Below are 15,085 nucleotides of genomic sequence, written 5' to 3'. Positions count from 1 at the left end.
GTGTCATCATGCCACAAGCTTCCACTGAGCCTTTCTTCTTTTACTTTCATGCAGAGAAAGCAGTGCTTTTGAACTTCAGATGGAAGTTTTGAGTCTGTTCAGGGAGGAAAGCCCTTCATTTTTAATACTGAATATTAAATATTTACAGCCATAACTTTACATGACAATTTAGACATTCAGGATGTGTAACTTATTTCTGTTTTAGTGGCATCTGGAGACTCCGTTTTACAGCCCAGTTTGAGTTTCAGATAGGAAAAAGGGTTGAGAGGAGAGAGTAAAGCCATGTGAAGTAAGCTTTTGCATGCATAGCAACTTCATTCGATGTAAGGATGATTTCCCATCCAAGTCTCTAAACTTTAAGTTGATAAAGTGGTAGGAAAGGAAGTGAACAAGAAAGAAAATGGGTTACATAATGAATGGCTGTTTGTAACTTTTTTCTAGATAGACCCAGTCCAAATATCAGCCAGGTTCTGGTATTGAGCATTTTTAAGTGCCTGACTTCACTGGAAAATAGTTGTCCTTTCTGGCTGCTCTGTGCACTTCAAAAGAGATGTTGTGAAAGAGGGAGAGCATGCTGGGCACAAGTGGTGAAAATGCGTGGGGATGTACAGAGCTATTGAACGTTGTGGACAGCTAGTGTATGAAGAGTTGTTTTCCTTATGAAGCTGTGTAGCACTAAAGAGCATCAGGAACAAGAAAGTTGGTGTTGTCTGGGGATTTAGTGTTGGAGATGGGAAGAGAATAGGTTTCAGGAATCTGGGCAGAAAAGGATGTGAGGAGATTTAGTGAGCAAACTAATGTCATAACATAGACTGTTCATCGCTGTGTTTTTTCCACACAAAGTGAAACTTGCACCCACTCAGAAGGTTGGGGGAGCCAAAGTTCATTTGCCTTTCATTTGCACTTCATAACAGCAAGGAATATCAAGGCATACCGGATATCTTTGGAAGATTAATGATTAGCTGAGAACTACATACAGTCAACATCCCACTTGTCTCTCCTGGCATCTTATCATTAACCCCAGGAAACAGCTTATCACTTGAAAGCTCTTCTTTGTAGTATGTGTCTAGATAGCTTAGTTCCTAATAAGTCAGCTCATTTTTAAGGCTTAGTTCAAAACGTGGCCTTAAACATTAATTAATGTTTAGGGAAACTTAGATCTGAATTCAAATGCAAACAGTTCAGGCATATATACTTTGTGTAAGTATCGGGAAAAATATTAGTGTTCAGTAAGAGTTCATGTGCTCTACTGCTTGCTTTTTTCTTCTGTATAGAATAGCACTCTGAAAACACACCAAATAAACAAACAGCACTCCCCTTGGAGGATGCTTACAAGCCTAGCCACAAATGTTCAAGCCTTGACTGCCCAGTGATTTCCTGGAAGGCTGGAGGTTGCACCTAATCTAAACAAACTATGGTTGAGGCTTTCTACTTGCCCCTTGAAATAAAAGAAAGCCTTGAAAACCTTGAAACTAAAAATTTGGTGAGAGGATTATGTACTGACATTTTTCTCAAAGGAAACAGGAGCGATGTATGCTGCTGGGCTGTAGTAGAGCCCATGTCTGCTTTAAAAGTACTGAAAAATAACTGAGAGGGTACTTAAGAGAGCAGGACAAATTCATCATAACAGAACTGATGTCAGAGAATTCCCCAGTGAAAATGGAAGTGTTTCAATTAAGGATTGCCAAAATGACCTTGCTGCCACCAGTGAACAGATGTTGTACATATTTTTTTGTTTGTTTCTTTTTGGTCCATTTGTTGAAAATATCTGCTTGTATTCAACACTGCATTCTCTAAATGCTGGCTTAGTAAAGGTTTAGTGCAAGTATTCATCCAATTCCATGTTTTATCCAAAGATGCTTGATGCTGAGCAGCATGCTTACGCTTAAACTGTTAGATGCCATCGGAGCTTCAGTGGGAATCAGGCAAGTGGGAAGGCTGCTCATAGGGAGAACAAATCCTGGTTCATCACCAGGCCTGAGAGCCAGTTGTCCCAGGCTTGTCAGGAGCTTGATCAGCTGAATGTTGGTGCTCCAAGTTTTCAAGGAGCGCGGTTGCTTTGGTGGTTGTGTAACTTTGAAAGCAAGAAAAAATCTCCCAAAGGCCTACTTAGTTCTTTTGAATTATTTATAAAATGCATTTCCATACAGGAGTGGATTGTTAAGGTTTTCACTGTGATTTGTACTTCTCTGATTTAAAAATGGCACTGCCCCCACCTATCCAAAAAAAATCCCAAGTGTGATTTGTTTTTTCTCCTGGAGATGTTCTGTTGCAACTCTTGTTTTTTTCCTGTAATGCTTAGTGTTGGTGATACTGGCCAGTCTTGATTATGAAAGAAAATAGAATAGGAAGGCAAATCCTTTAAAATCTCTCTCATTCATGTAAAATTGTAATTGAGCAAAAAATACAAAACACAAAAAACGTAAAAATATGCATACCACTGTATGATAAATCTTTTCACTCTGCATTGAGCCTTCTGGAATGATGTGTCTGGCAGTTGACCTGTATCCATGGTCATAATTCAGATGATCCAGCCAACTGAGATAACTGTGAACACTGGCACGCGGATATGGAGTATGACCGTATCTGTCAAGGGGAAAATACTCAGCATACTTCATTGATTATTTTGGCACAACAATCCAGTGACCTGATGGATTGTAGGAAAGAGGGGGGGGGGGGGGGGCAAGGCCCTTAATGGGTCGACGGATCATTGAAACTGAGGGAAGATTTTTTTTGCTGTAATGCTGAGTAATTTGAGAATCTTTGAAATGGGTCAGCACGGCCCTCAGGCTTGCCAGATTAAAGAGTATGGTAGCAGGAGTGTAAGATAGGTGGCACACAGAATAATCTCTTTTTTTCTTAATTTGTTCAAAGTGATTTCTGCTCAAAATCAACACTTGTGCCTTTTTTGAGGTTATTTGGTGCAGATTTTAAACTCTTCAAGATTTTTATATCGCAGATTTTAGCTTTACTGTTTGATTAAAATAACCAGTCTTTCCTTTCCCTTCATACTGCTCTTTTTTCCCTATCCCTAGTATACCCTAACATCCCACAAAAGCAGAGTGGGGGATGGGACTGGGGTCATCTATCGGTTGTAAAAGCTCAAGAAAGTAAAGCGGATTAGATAAATTTCATTTGCTGTAGAACTGGAAAGGAGGCTTTATGTTTGTCTGGTATTAAGGAAAAAGGAAAACATGGGGTGGGGAGCTGCACTGGATTGAATCAGTACGTGATGAATCAATTACTATGAAGTTTGTGGGGTGATTTATTTCACCCACGCTTCTAAAGTTCTTTCACTAACTAGAGGGATCCCACAGCTTTCTGCAGCCCTTGTTAGCAATTACCTACTTCACTGTCACATTAAATGTCCATATCTTATACGCTGCAAGAAGGTACCCCTTTCTTGCTACTTTCACTCCTTAGTCATCCTTCCATCTCCTTCCCTGTCTCTGAACAACCTTTTTACCTTTTTAAGAAGTTGGTGGAGAGTGGGAAGATATTCTCAGATCTGTGCGTAACTAATACAATGTCTACTAATCAGTTGGCTGAATCACTTTCTTGTAATGAACTGTGGCATCGAACTGAAGATCACTAAGCAGATCTTCAGCTGAGACTTTACTTATTTTGGGTTTTTTTTCTTTCTTGCAGGTTGTTTTACAACAGCAGCTTGCGTAAACTGCTGGCAGGACATAACTTGTTAGGAAGGCTACCAGATCGGCTTGAACGAACACAAGTGGAGGTCCTGGATGTGCAACACAACCAGCTCCTTGAACTGCCATCTAACCTGCTTTTGAAAGCTGACAGGTAAACATAAAGGAATTCCAACCTGTGTGTCAGAAACCTTACTTTGTATTCCGTTTTGTAGCTGAAAGGGTAATCTGAGAGTTCCTCTAATTTGAAAGTTGCCAAACCTCATGTGAGAAGAACAGATGTCTGCCCAGCTCACGAAAACACAAATTGTCATTATTCTAGTTTTGTTGCCTTATATGGTAGCTTTTTTCCTCTACTGAGCTTCTGCTGGAACACCTACTTTTTGATATCTAACTGTAAAGTGAAGTGTGTGCTATTTTCTACTACATACATGAGATGAGTTAGTGGCAGTTTCTTTAAATATATATTTCTTAGTCTTGCTTGATGGAGTGTGAAAGCTTTACCCCCACTTCATCCCTTCAGTCACAGGCTAGAACTTATTTATACCCATCAAACAAAACAAGATCTGTGCATAAGGCTGTCAGAATAACTCAGTTATTCCTGTGTCCTCGCTTTGTGAATTTTTTATGCCTTTCAAATGTTTGTTGCTAATTTAGCTGGTGTCACCACTTCATCTGATTTTTGGCTGGTTGTTTTTGTACTGCTGTTCCTGTAGCCTCAAAGTCTTCATAATCTTTCTTCCTTGATCTAAACATATCCTGTGAAGTGACTGTGATTAAAATACCAGGGATTCATAGCATAATTGGGTGGTGGATGGTATTGCCCTGCTTGGTGTCGGTGTTCCTTGCACCTCTGCATTTTAACAAATAGTCTTGGTATTTCTGAATATTTTAACCTATACATAATTTAACAGAGTTGGTGCTGCAGGGTTTTATTTCTGGTCTGAACTGCGACAAAAGGAACGTGCAGCTCCTGGGTTTTGAGAGAGGCAAAGAAGCAAGAGGAACAGTGATTTCTCTTTATCACAAATCCTCACTTAGTTAACAGTATTACAGCCCCCCATTTTTCTACTGTTCTGGTGGGAACCTCTGTTTAAACTTTTTGGGATTCACAGTATCAAGGTTGCAGAATTATGTTCCAAGGAGATTATCTCTCAAAGGAGGGATTTCTTTAGGACAAGGTTTTGTTTCTGGGAACTAGAATGACATTTCAGTCTTGATTTTTGTACTTTCTCTTTTAGACTATTGCATACCTGTCCCCATTAAGCCCTAAGTAGGGTACAACCTTAAGAACAAACTGATTATCAGCAAATTTTTTCTGATAATAATTTGCTGCTGTAATTGAGACTTTAGATAGAAGTGCAGTCAAAACAGCACAGAAGTGCTGCAATTGTAATAATTGCAATTACCTGTTATGTTTCTGTTCAGAAGTGATGTTCATAGTCTATTCATTTGGCAGAGAAGTTTCATGTCAGCAGCTGTAATGGTCTTGTGGGTGACTTCTCAAACTCTTGTACAATAGGGATTGTATGAACTTCAGAAATGAAACCTTGTGCAAGTTTTTAATTGAAGTTTGCAAAGTTAGGTCAATTTAAAATGCAGTAACACCATTTTCCTGTCTGCTAACTTAGAAGGTAACTTTGAATCAGATTCAGAAAGCTACTGGCATCTCAAAAAGCAAAGAGATTTACTTCTGTAAATTTCACATATAGATTGTAGGTCTGGAGTATAGATTAGTGCAATTTTGGTAGTGAGAGAACCTGGATAATTTTCTTTTTGGTCACAACTCACCATTTTAAACAGGGCTACAGACTATGTGTATACATACAGACTATGGACAGTTTGGTCTGAGGTTTTTTTGTGATGCCAAAAGGAAGAAGCACAGACTAAAATTAAGACTGGGGCTAGACTTCCATACCTTGGCTAAACATGTGCTGAATAGAAATGTTATTTTGAAAAACATGCTCTTAAATGGCGAATTCAGACCTAAGGATTTTTCCCATCTGCAGCCTTGGTATTATGCAGCTTTCAGGCAGCATAGGGCATGTGTTTTTAAGCACAGGAATCAACAAAGCTTATCTGTTGTGGCACTTCCTCAGCACTGCAGCCTCCTCATTTGTGGTATAGAAGCAGTTATGAGGAGATTCTCCTGTTGTCTGCCCCCATTACTGCTTTTGACTGCGTTTAATGTTTTGTTCATGCTGGCGCTCCTCCTAGAGCTGCAGAAGTGATGCATGTGAAGGAAAAGATCAGTGCAGATTAGTCCTCAGTGTAAGAGTTCTAGGTTTGGAATTTCCTACAGTACATTTTTTTGCTTTGCTTTCAAATGTTTGCATCTGTCAGTAGCCATGAGTCTGGACCGGGGAAAGATATTTAGGGGTTTTGTTTGCTTGTTTAAAAAAAAAAGTGTATCTTAAAGCATTCCCAGGGAAGCACAGTCTGTGCTGCCAGACCCGTCGAGAGAGTGGGGTTGCCTGAGCACTCTGCCATGATCTTTTCCCACTGTGTAATGTTGGGCAAATCATGTTGCAGAAGCCTTATCTCTCCATAAAATGACTTAGCTTTTGCAGCATGGAAAGATTCATTTGTTTTTTAGAGATACTCAAGTCTATGTGGTTGACAGATAATATCTTGTCTCGACGTCTCATGCTGTGAATTATGAACACTTTCTCCTTCTCGATCCTATTTGACTAAGTGGCTCTGAATTGCCTTGGGCAAGTGCTGGTGGGCATTGACATCTAGAAGACCTGAGGAAGGCAGGGAAGCCAGAGCTGTGGTGCACATACAGGCAATGTTTTCATAAAAATCAAGCAAAATACTGAAACATGTATTCTCTTCATAAAATCTACAGACATCAGCCTTCTCCCTTAATTCTTCAAAGCCAATTAAGAAGTTTGATTCTCTGATGAAGAGTATAATTTATTTTCTTGGTCTGGTGTTTTTTTTTGTTTTGTTTTTTTTTTTTTAATTTTCTTCTATTTTAAACTGTTATTTGAGGAGAAATCAAAGCCTTTTCTGTGAGACGTTGACTGAGACTGAAGTTGGTTCTGTTTATTACACTGGAAGTGTGCACATCTTGATCATGTTAGCACAGATTTCTCTTGCTGGGTGGGGATTTTCTTGGCAAGATCAGCACTATGGAGACAGCCAGATAATCTGCTCATTTCTCATTACCAGATGCTGCAGAAATAGAGAACTCATGCAAGTGCTGTGGCTGTTGTGGAGAAAAAACTTGCAAGCAGGATCCCTAACTTTTTTTTTTATTATTTTTTTTTTTTTGCACCTGTTACCCTGTACCTTTTCTTTAAACCCACTGCTTCATGTGTAGTAATGGCAGGTTAGGCTTAAAAATGAAGAAATAGTGATGAAAATCAAGGGTTTACCCATTGCATAAGCTTCCCTTTCCAGTTAGCATGAATGCTGTAGCTATAGTAGACTCTTAAGAGCCAGCAGATTGGTAATAGCACTAGTTTGGATAGTGAAGGTGTGTAGCTGTACTCTGCCCATCTTGGGCTTTCTGTTGCTTTGTAGTGGCAGCTGTGGAGCCTAGTTGGAGCCTATCATCTAGGCTGTTTCATGATTCTTTTCAACTTTGTTCAGCTGTTTTAAACTGTTCTGAATTTTTCTTGTTTGAATCTGTTTTTTGTTGGGGTTTTGTGTTGGTTTTTTTTTTTTTTTTTCTGGAATTCTAGAAGGTGACCCACTTACACTTAATACTTGCCATTTCTACCCACAGCAACTGCTGCCTTTTCATACAACTACTGTTACATGTCACAGATGCAATGGAAGTGAAGAAGAAAACACATTCAAATGAATGCAAAGAGCTATTTCAGCTGCTGCACGTACCTTTGTTGCAGAAATGCTTAGCTGCATTTCATTGTTTCATTGCTGGTAGAGTAGGGTTTGCAGGCAGATTTGTGAATATCTTTTAGTGGCGCAACTGAGGGTAGATTAGGAAGTATGAGATGAGGTAGCAACAACAGTCAAGTGTTTGGGCGTTTTTTCCCTTTTATTTTTTTGGCAGTTCATCAACAGGAAAGAGGATTCACTTGAACATTTCCATCCATTTTTGTTGTTTTTTTTTTCAGGAGCAGAAATACCCTCTTTGAATAGGTTGGCAGAACTGCCATGATGTTTTCTCCCTACTTACACCTGTCTTGAGTATTTCTCTCTCACACATTTGCTGCCTCAATCATAAATTACTTCAGGATTATCTGCTCAGAAATCGAGGGCGTTGAGCAGAAGGGACTGAAGTTTTGATTTGATTGCTCTCTTCTGACGGAGATCTTGGAGGCACAGGCCAAACTGGAGAGCTTGATTTCTCTGCATATTTCATTTTACAGCTGCAGTATTCTTTCCAACATTTATCAGTGCTTTCAGTTTTGTCTTGCTGTTACTTTGCCATGTTGTCTTACTAATGTTGAATGTTCCTAAGAGTTTTGGAGTGCTTAATTTTTTCCAATGGTGACCGTGTCTTACCCGCAAGCCAAGTTTGCCAGGCTGCCTCAGCAACTGGTGAGGAACTGGGAGATGCTGTGTGAGTGAAACCTGACAACAGTCTATATTTAGTCTCCGTGCATGCTAGAGTAGGCATCAGTGTTGAAGGAAAAGAAGAAATAGAACCTTCTGCATTTTCCAGGAGGTCTTCTTTCTTTGCTTTCAGAAGTTCAAATTCAGTTCAGAATTCTCAGGATTTAAATAGAAAGACATGTGAATGCTGCATATGCACTAGGTCTGTTTTGTTGAATTCAATCCATGTCCTTGATTCTGGCGTGTTCTTTGGGACCGCCATTATTTTCTGTCTTGGAGAAGTTACGTCTAGCAAGGAATTGTACTTTAAATACCCCATAAAACCAAAGGTGGCCTATTCTAGCCAGAGTTCAATGTTTATACTATTACACCAGAGGAGAATTTGCACCTTATCAAAGCTGAAGAATTCTGATAGCTCTCTGCCAATGCCTTTCTCAATCCCCAGCGCTCTTCTAGTACTTGTTAATTCATACTCCTCTCACTATATTATAATCTGGTACGTGTGCAAGCTGCTGAATTCAGGTTTTTGTAGTGATGCTGTACCTTTTTTGTGAGCTTATGTTATAGTGGTGTGGGTGGAACTGGAAGGGGAAACAGTTTTGGACTGAGCTTAATGCTTGACATTCTGCTTCCATCTGATAAGCAATGTGAGTGGGGTATCTTCAAGGAACGTGAATCAGTTAAAGTCCATGCACAAGTGAGATGGGAACAGTTGTGCCCAAGTAAATTTCTATTCTTCTAGAGGGCATTCACAAGATGTGCAGCTGGCACGCTGCATGAGGATGGAGAACGGGTGTGAAAATAAGCTGAAAAAAGACTTCAGTGTTAAATCAGTGTAAAGTGAAGCTGGATGGACAAGAATAGATATATATATTTTTTTTTTTGGACGTAAAATAGCACAGAATCAACAAAGCTGTATGCAGGAGCAATCTGCTAGTTCATTCTGTTCCCTGCCCAAAGGATGGTGTCTCTTATTTTAATTGAGAGAATATCTTGAAAGAAGGATCTTTAGGAAATGTTTTCACCATTTTAATGTAGCAGCTGGTCATAAGGAACATGTAAATAAGCAACATACTCTTCTCCAAAACCATAGCTGACATCATTACATTAAAATACAGGTGGAGATTACTGCATGAGTATCCTAATTCTGAGTGCTGCATGGCTGAGAGTATGCATGTGAAGGTGTTTGTTAGGTGTGGTGAAGGTGAGATACTCTACTACCAGAGGGTTTCAGTCCTAAGCTACTGGGGAAATGTTTCTACCCACCTAAGTGTTGCTAGAATCAAGGCACTAAGCAGTGGGTTGCATCAATTTCAGCATTATCAGAACAGTGTACTTTCTTGAAGCTTTGGCAGCTGTTTTGGAAGCTGTACTTGAACAAACTTACATCTTTGGCACTTAGAACTTCATAGCTGTAGGATGCTCTCTAAGTTATCTGTGTCTCCAATTAGTCATTAAGAGAAGGTACCTGTGAAGTGCTGCAGGGTGTTCTGCTGCAGCCTATGGAACATATCTAAAATGCAGATTCCTCTTAAGGTGCCTCTTCCTGGGAGGTGTTCAACTCCTACTTGCTCATCTCTATCATATTCCTGTAAAAGTCATTCTTCCCTGCATCCTCAAACCTTTTCATTATCTAAACCTTTCTAAACTGAGCTGGAGATGGCCATTTTGTACTTTGAGCAGTACAAAAGGTACCATGGCTTTAATGTTAATTGAAGTGCCTTTTTTGTGGGAAGAGGAAAGATTATCATGGATTTTAGAAACAGGTTGTCCAAGCAGTAATTGTCTGTACTGTAGTAATAGGTGTGCTTGTTGGTATTTAATTAAATACAGAGGCCATTGATGTGGTGTGCTTCGGTTTAGTAATCCAACTTTGAACGAGCTTAATGTATTTTTAGTTTATGCCTAACAGGCAGAATTGAGCAGCATCTTTTTAAAATAAATAATATTGAAAAAACCCTTTCAAATGCTTATTCCCTTCTCCATATTTAATCCTTCCCTTCCCCTTCTCCTTTGGAGTTTCACCACCCTTGTGAATAATGAATGAGCCTGAGGATTAAGCTGTTTCTCCATAGTGGACTCCTCTGCCTGTGTGAAACAGCTAACCTACTTTCGGTTCTGTGCGGTGCTGAGAGATTTCTGCTTCTAATGGAAATTTATTTTTTAAAATCCTTTGACATTCCATGTGACTCCTCTGTAGCGTGTCTGACCCTTATTTGCTGCTGAGCAAGTTTCAACCAGCTGCGGCTCATGCAAATCCATTTCATTCATTAATAGACCTAAAGGTCAGCGCCAATTGCTGCGTGCCTAGGTGGAGCAGGGGAAGAGCTATCAATATTTTATAGCTTTCTCTTAAGATTGATGACAAGAGCACGTACACCTTTTGTGTCCCGGTCGCTGGCTGCGTAGGCTTCAGCTAGCTCATTTCCAAGTCCTCTTTCTTGAATGCAACCGTGACTACTGCAACTGCCATTTCCCATTAGGTGGTAGGAGCAGTGCAGCCTGGTTTGAATGTGGTCGCTGCAGCCTGACAGGCATACTTCTGTAGCACAAGTTCTCTAAGGCAGCCTTTTCTGAAAAGGGAAGGGAGGAAGAAGAGCAGTCTTGTTTCTCTTGAAAAGGCATGGTTGTGCCAGGGTTAGTAACTAAAGGCTAAGTGGCCTTAATTTTCCATTTGTTTGGAATTGCCTGTGTGAATTCTAACCCTTAAGAAGCCAACAGCACGTTTCCCTCTGTGCTTCTGCCATCACCAGACTCCCCTACAGGAATGTGACTCGTCTGTGTGCAGAGTATTGCTGAGCAGAGCAGGCAAGGCCTATTCTTCAGCAGGCCTTGTTCCCGTGCTGGGAAGGGTCCTCTGAGAGGGAAGGAGCAACTTCATTTCTGTGTTTGTTCAGTCCTTGCTGCTTGTGGAATTCAGAAAATATTGACAAGGATTTCTGCTAGGGGAAGGGTGCTCCAGAGCTACATACAGATTTGGCTTGCTTGCTGCAAGACCAACAAGCATCTGACTTTTAAATTTAATTGAATATTGTCTCTGTTTCTCTTTAAAACCTTTAAGATAAATTACTATTTGGAATTTTTTTGTGATTGATGTTGGATCTTCATTGTCCAAATATTCAGAGAAAACTCTTGTCATATTTTGTAGTTGCTTCAGGCCTGCAGGTTTAAAAAAGCAAAACACAAACCAACAATCCCTAGCTAGTATTTAAAATTCTGAGAAGTTAGCTGACTTCTTTACCAGTGACTTCTTAGTCACTTGAAGGGTAGCTGTACTGTCATGGTTCGTTAATGATGATTTGGAATTCATTTTTATGTGGAACAAGTGTGGAAATGATGTGGTTTGTTCTTACCTGAAGGTACATCTGTAGCAGTGTTAGCAGTACTGAGGTTTCAATAAAGGGATGGGGCATTTTGACACACTCATTTTGCTGATGCTTTGTTCACATAAATGGGCTCCTATAAAAATGGAATCGGAAGTTTTGTTGGTGCAATACTAGACTTCTCATCTTTCTATCGATGAGAACTTGTGCTTTTGGCCTTTTTTATATAACTGTCTTAACTTACAAATAGAATTTTTGCTTATAGACAAAACTGAACTCCCTTACACAACTTTTCTTTGCAGTCTGAGATTTCTTAATGCCTCTGCCAACAAACTGGAAATGCTTCCCCCAGCCACTCTTTCTGAGGAGACCCATAGCATCTTGCAGGAGTTGTATTTGACCAATAACAACCTCACGGATAAATGTGTACCCTTGTTAACAGGCCATCCACACCTGAAAATCTTGCACATGGCCTACAATCGCCTACAGAGCTTCCCTGCAAGGTGAGTAACTGCCTTTACTGCCCTGGCCCACTGGTGAACAATGTGAAACATTTTCATAGCAAAAACCAAGGTGCACAGTGATCTAGTGGGATAGCTTGTATTTCAGATGTGGTGACATTGCAGTGGGTGGATTCATCTGCTATGCCCTGTTGCACATCGCTACCCATTTGCATTACACAGCATTAGTGTGTTTTGATTGCACCTGGAGTACTTTTCAGCATGAAGGCAGTATGCTTCTGAAGTCAGGCCAGGAGGTCTTCTGTTTTCCCCAACTTGGTCACCTTGCTTACAACTGGTGGGCTTCTGCTTACAGAAGCCTTGTAAATGTCACAGTCTGGAAGTGTCCTTTGGCACTGGGCTAAACCACACTGGGAAAAAATCCTTGCACTCCTGAAGAAGATTCTCCCTTGGCAGCGATTTAGATGAACTACTGTGCTCTCAGTTCGCTCTGTTTTAATCAGAAGTCTTTCAAGTGTAAGATGCGCTGTAAAGCTGATGGGGTACAACCTTGGAAAGGAGATGCCAATAAATAAAGGAAGAGACATTGCTGTCCTTGTGTGGGGTTCTGAGCAACCAGTGGCAGGGGAAAGATGAATAAGGGGGTGGAGCTGAGCAGGGTGCCAGAAAATGGAGGGGGGGAGGGTGAGATGAAGTGAAAAGCTGGAGCTGGAGGAGAGGAGGAAAAAGAGTAGAAGTGAACTGATGAACAGAGGGAATGTAAGCAAAATAAGTTGTTTCAAAAGTAGTGTTACAGAAATTGATAGAAGCACAGATTTAATTCCACGACTGTTAGAATCTGATGGGAGGAGAGGTGAGAGGCACTGCTGTGCTGGGCTGAAGTCTGCAATTTTATTTTTCTGAAATAATGAAAACCATTGCTTTTACCACCACTTCAAAATGAGATATGCATCGGTCGTAACGGAAAAAAATCTCAAACTCTCATTCTTATAGCAAAATGGCCAAGCTGGAAGAGTTGGAGGAAATTGATATTAGTGGTAACAAGCTGAAAGCTATTCCGACCACCATCATGAACTGTAGACGCATGCATACTGTAATTGCTCACTCCAACTGCATTGAAGTCTTCCCAGAAGTCATGCAGCTTTCTGAAATAAAGGTAAGGCATGAATGTGCTGTGAAGTATACAGTAATAATGCACACTCGACCAATTCTGTTCTCCCCTCTGGTCTCTTGCTGCTGCAGGGTAGTAGATTCTCAGTTGTGGAGATCTGACAGCTGCTTTCTTGTCTGAGTTACTACTTAAAATATTCGCCCCTGTGCTGCCTCTGAGAGGAAAGGAGGAAGTGCCTCAAAATCTGGTTTTACGCTCATCTTTACCACATCCCATCTTCTTTGCCAAGAAATTGTTAGTTGTCTTCCTGTGAAAGGCCATTGCAGTATGACTTAAACATGTTGTAAGGGCTATACATAATTAACATACATAATATACATAACTAACTCTTCTTTGGCAATTGTTAATTCTGTAGAAGGGACTCTGTTTAGAGTGTGCTTTAAAAAATGCAGAGGCTGCAAAATAGGATAGGCCTTGGGGACAGAAATTCCAGGAGTACAAGATTTGGGTAGTTAGGCAAGCTACTTCTGTTTTCATAATTGCAGTCATTTTGGACAAGTGGAAGAATGTTTAATCCATCTCTTGTGCTTATTACTAAACTTTTCCTGACACATTCTTTGCTTGACTGTGCTGAAGAACACTACTGTGTAGCTTTTGTGCATTAAGTTTCTGCTTCTCTCCTGGCCACAGCGTAGAGTATTTTGGGGTGCATGCTATTTCCATTGCTTAGAGTTGGGAGATTAACTCATAGTGCACCAAGCTTGTGGTGTGACTGAAAAGTTGTTCCCTGGGTTTGAGAATTGGTTACCTATTCATGAGATCAGAACACCTTCTGTGTCCTTCATACAGTCTGCAGAATCAAAAGGCCAAGTTCTCAGACTCCTCAGTGTCCTTCAGTGTCTGGGGTTAGGCAGAGAAGCAGGAGGAATAACTGGGTTGGACTGTGAGTACACAGAAAGATGAGCTTTGTGGTTTTAGCCAGGAAATCTCAAACAAATGTGGATTTCTGAATACTCCTCCCTCTTTGGAACAATGGTGAGAGGAAACTGAAGACCATTTAGAATCAATTAGAAGTAAAGCTTTTCTTCTCAGAGGAAGAGTTGGGGTGGGGAGCAAGGCTCTGCGCAGTAAATATTTCTTTAAAAGTATGAGGGCATTTTTAACCATGGGGGGAAAAAAAAGGAAGATAACGTAAACATGTTGGTCAGGAATAACCAACAACTTCCTTTCTGTTCCTGCGTTTTGGGGAATGAGTATTTTATAAAGGCATTGGTGTTCTACTGAGCTTTGTAGCTGGTAGCAAAGTGTGTTCATGGAAGATCCAGTGTTGTATCTTTCTGATGGTTCCCTGTAGTTACTTCAGTGAAAGACAGAGGCATGGATTTCATTAACTGGGAGTGCAGGAATAGTGGGACTGCCTTCATCTGAGAGGGTGCAGTGCTGTGGGACTTCACTTTTGTGCCTTGGTCAATACCTCAGCCTGGTTTTGACTTAGCTGAAATGAGTTTCTGTGGTTGCCAGACAGCTGTGCTGTAGGCAGAGGGTATCTTGTGGCCTCTTGGTGATTTTTCTGGATCAGGACTGGAGCTTAAGCTTTTGATTTCTGGCTCAATACATTCCTCGGTTAAACTGGAACTCATTCTTTGATGTTGGAGGGCATTTGTAATGTTCCAAAGCAAGTTAAGAAGTTAAAATTTGAGTACAGGTTTTATAGTTAGGTGAAATAAGCCTGCTTGTAGCAAAGCACAGAGTTGTATAGTTTCATGTTATGACTGTGATTGTCATACTTAATGGTTAACCTTAATTGAGGTGGCATTCAAACACTCCTGATTTCTTGGGAAAATGTTACCTCAGGTAATGGCTGCTCTGCTTTTGTACTTAAATAGCTTGAGAGGCTGACATTAAATTTTTTGAGTAAGTGCTACTAGAACAGCTAGTAATACATACTGTAAAACATACTGTTTTGTTTGAAATTGTTTCAGAGGGAAAGCTGATTACAGAAGGTCACGC

At 40.4% G+C, this 15,085-nt stretch overlaps 1 protein-coding gene across 1 annotated transcript in view; it reads left to right on the top strand.

Annotated features, from left to right (window-relative positions):
• PHLPP1 (PH domain and leucine rich repeat protein phosphatase 1) overlaps positions 1–15,085 on the top strand; it is a 131,251-nt gene that overhangs the window by 103,464 nt on the left and 12,702 nt on the right. Inside the window, exons 10-12 of the mRNA XM_042868708.1 lie at positions 3,649–3,804; positions 11,806–12,006; positions 12,958–13,120. Of these exons, the coding sequence (XP_042724642.1) occupies positions 3,649–3,804; positions 11,806–12,006; positions 12,958–13,120 (520 nt within the window). The remainder of the gene's footprint in view (positions 1–3,648; positions 3,805–11,805; positions 12,007–12,957; positions 13,121–15,085) is intronic.

The sequence above is a fragment of the Lagopus leucura genome, unplaced genomic scaffold (assembly GCF_019238085.1).
Source record: "Lagopus leucura isolate 7727_CA_CO unplaced genomic scaffold, USGS_WTPT01 Super-Scaffold_100002, whole genome shotgun sequence".
NCBI lineage: Eukaryota > Metazoa > Chordata > Aves > Galliformes > Phasianidae > Lagopus > Lagopus leucura.
Note: the sequence above shows the minus strand (reverse complement) of the source record. Positions and strands in the feature narration are given on the sequence as shown.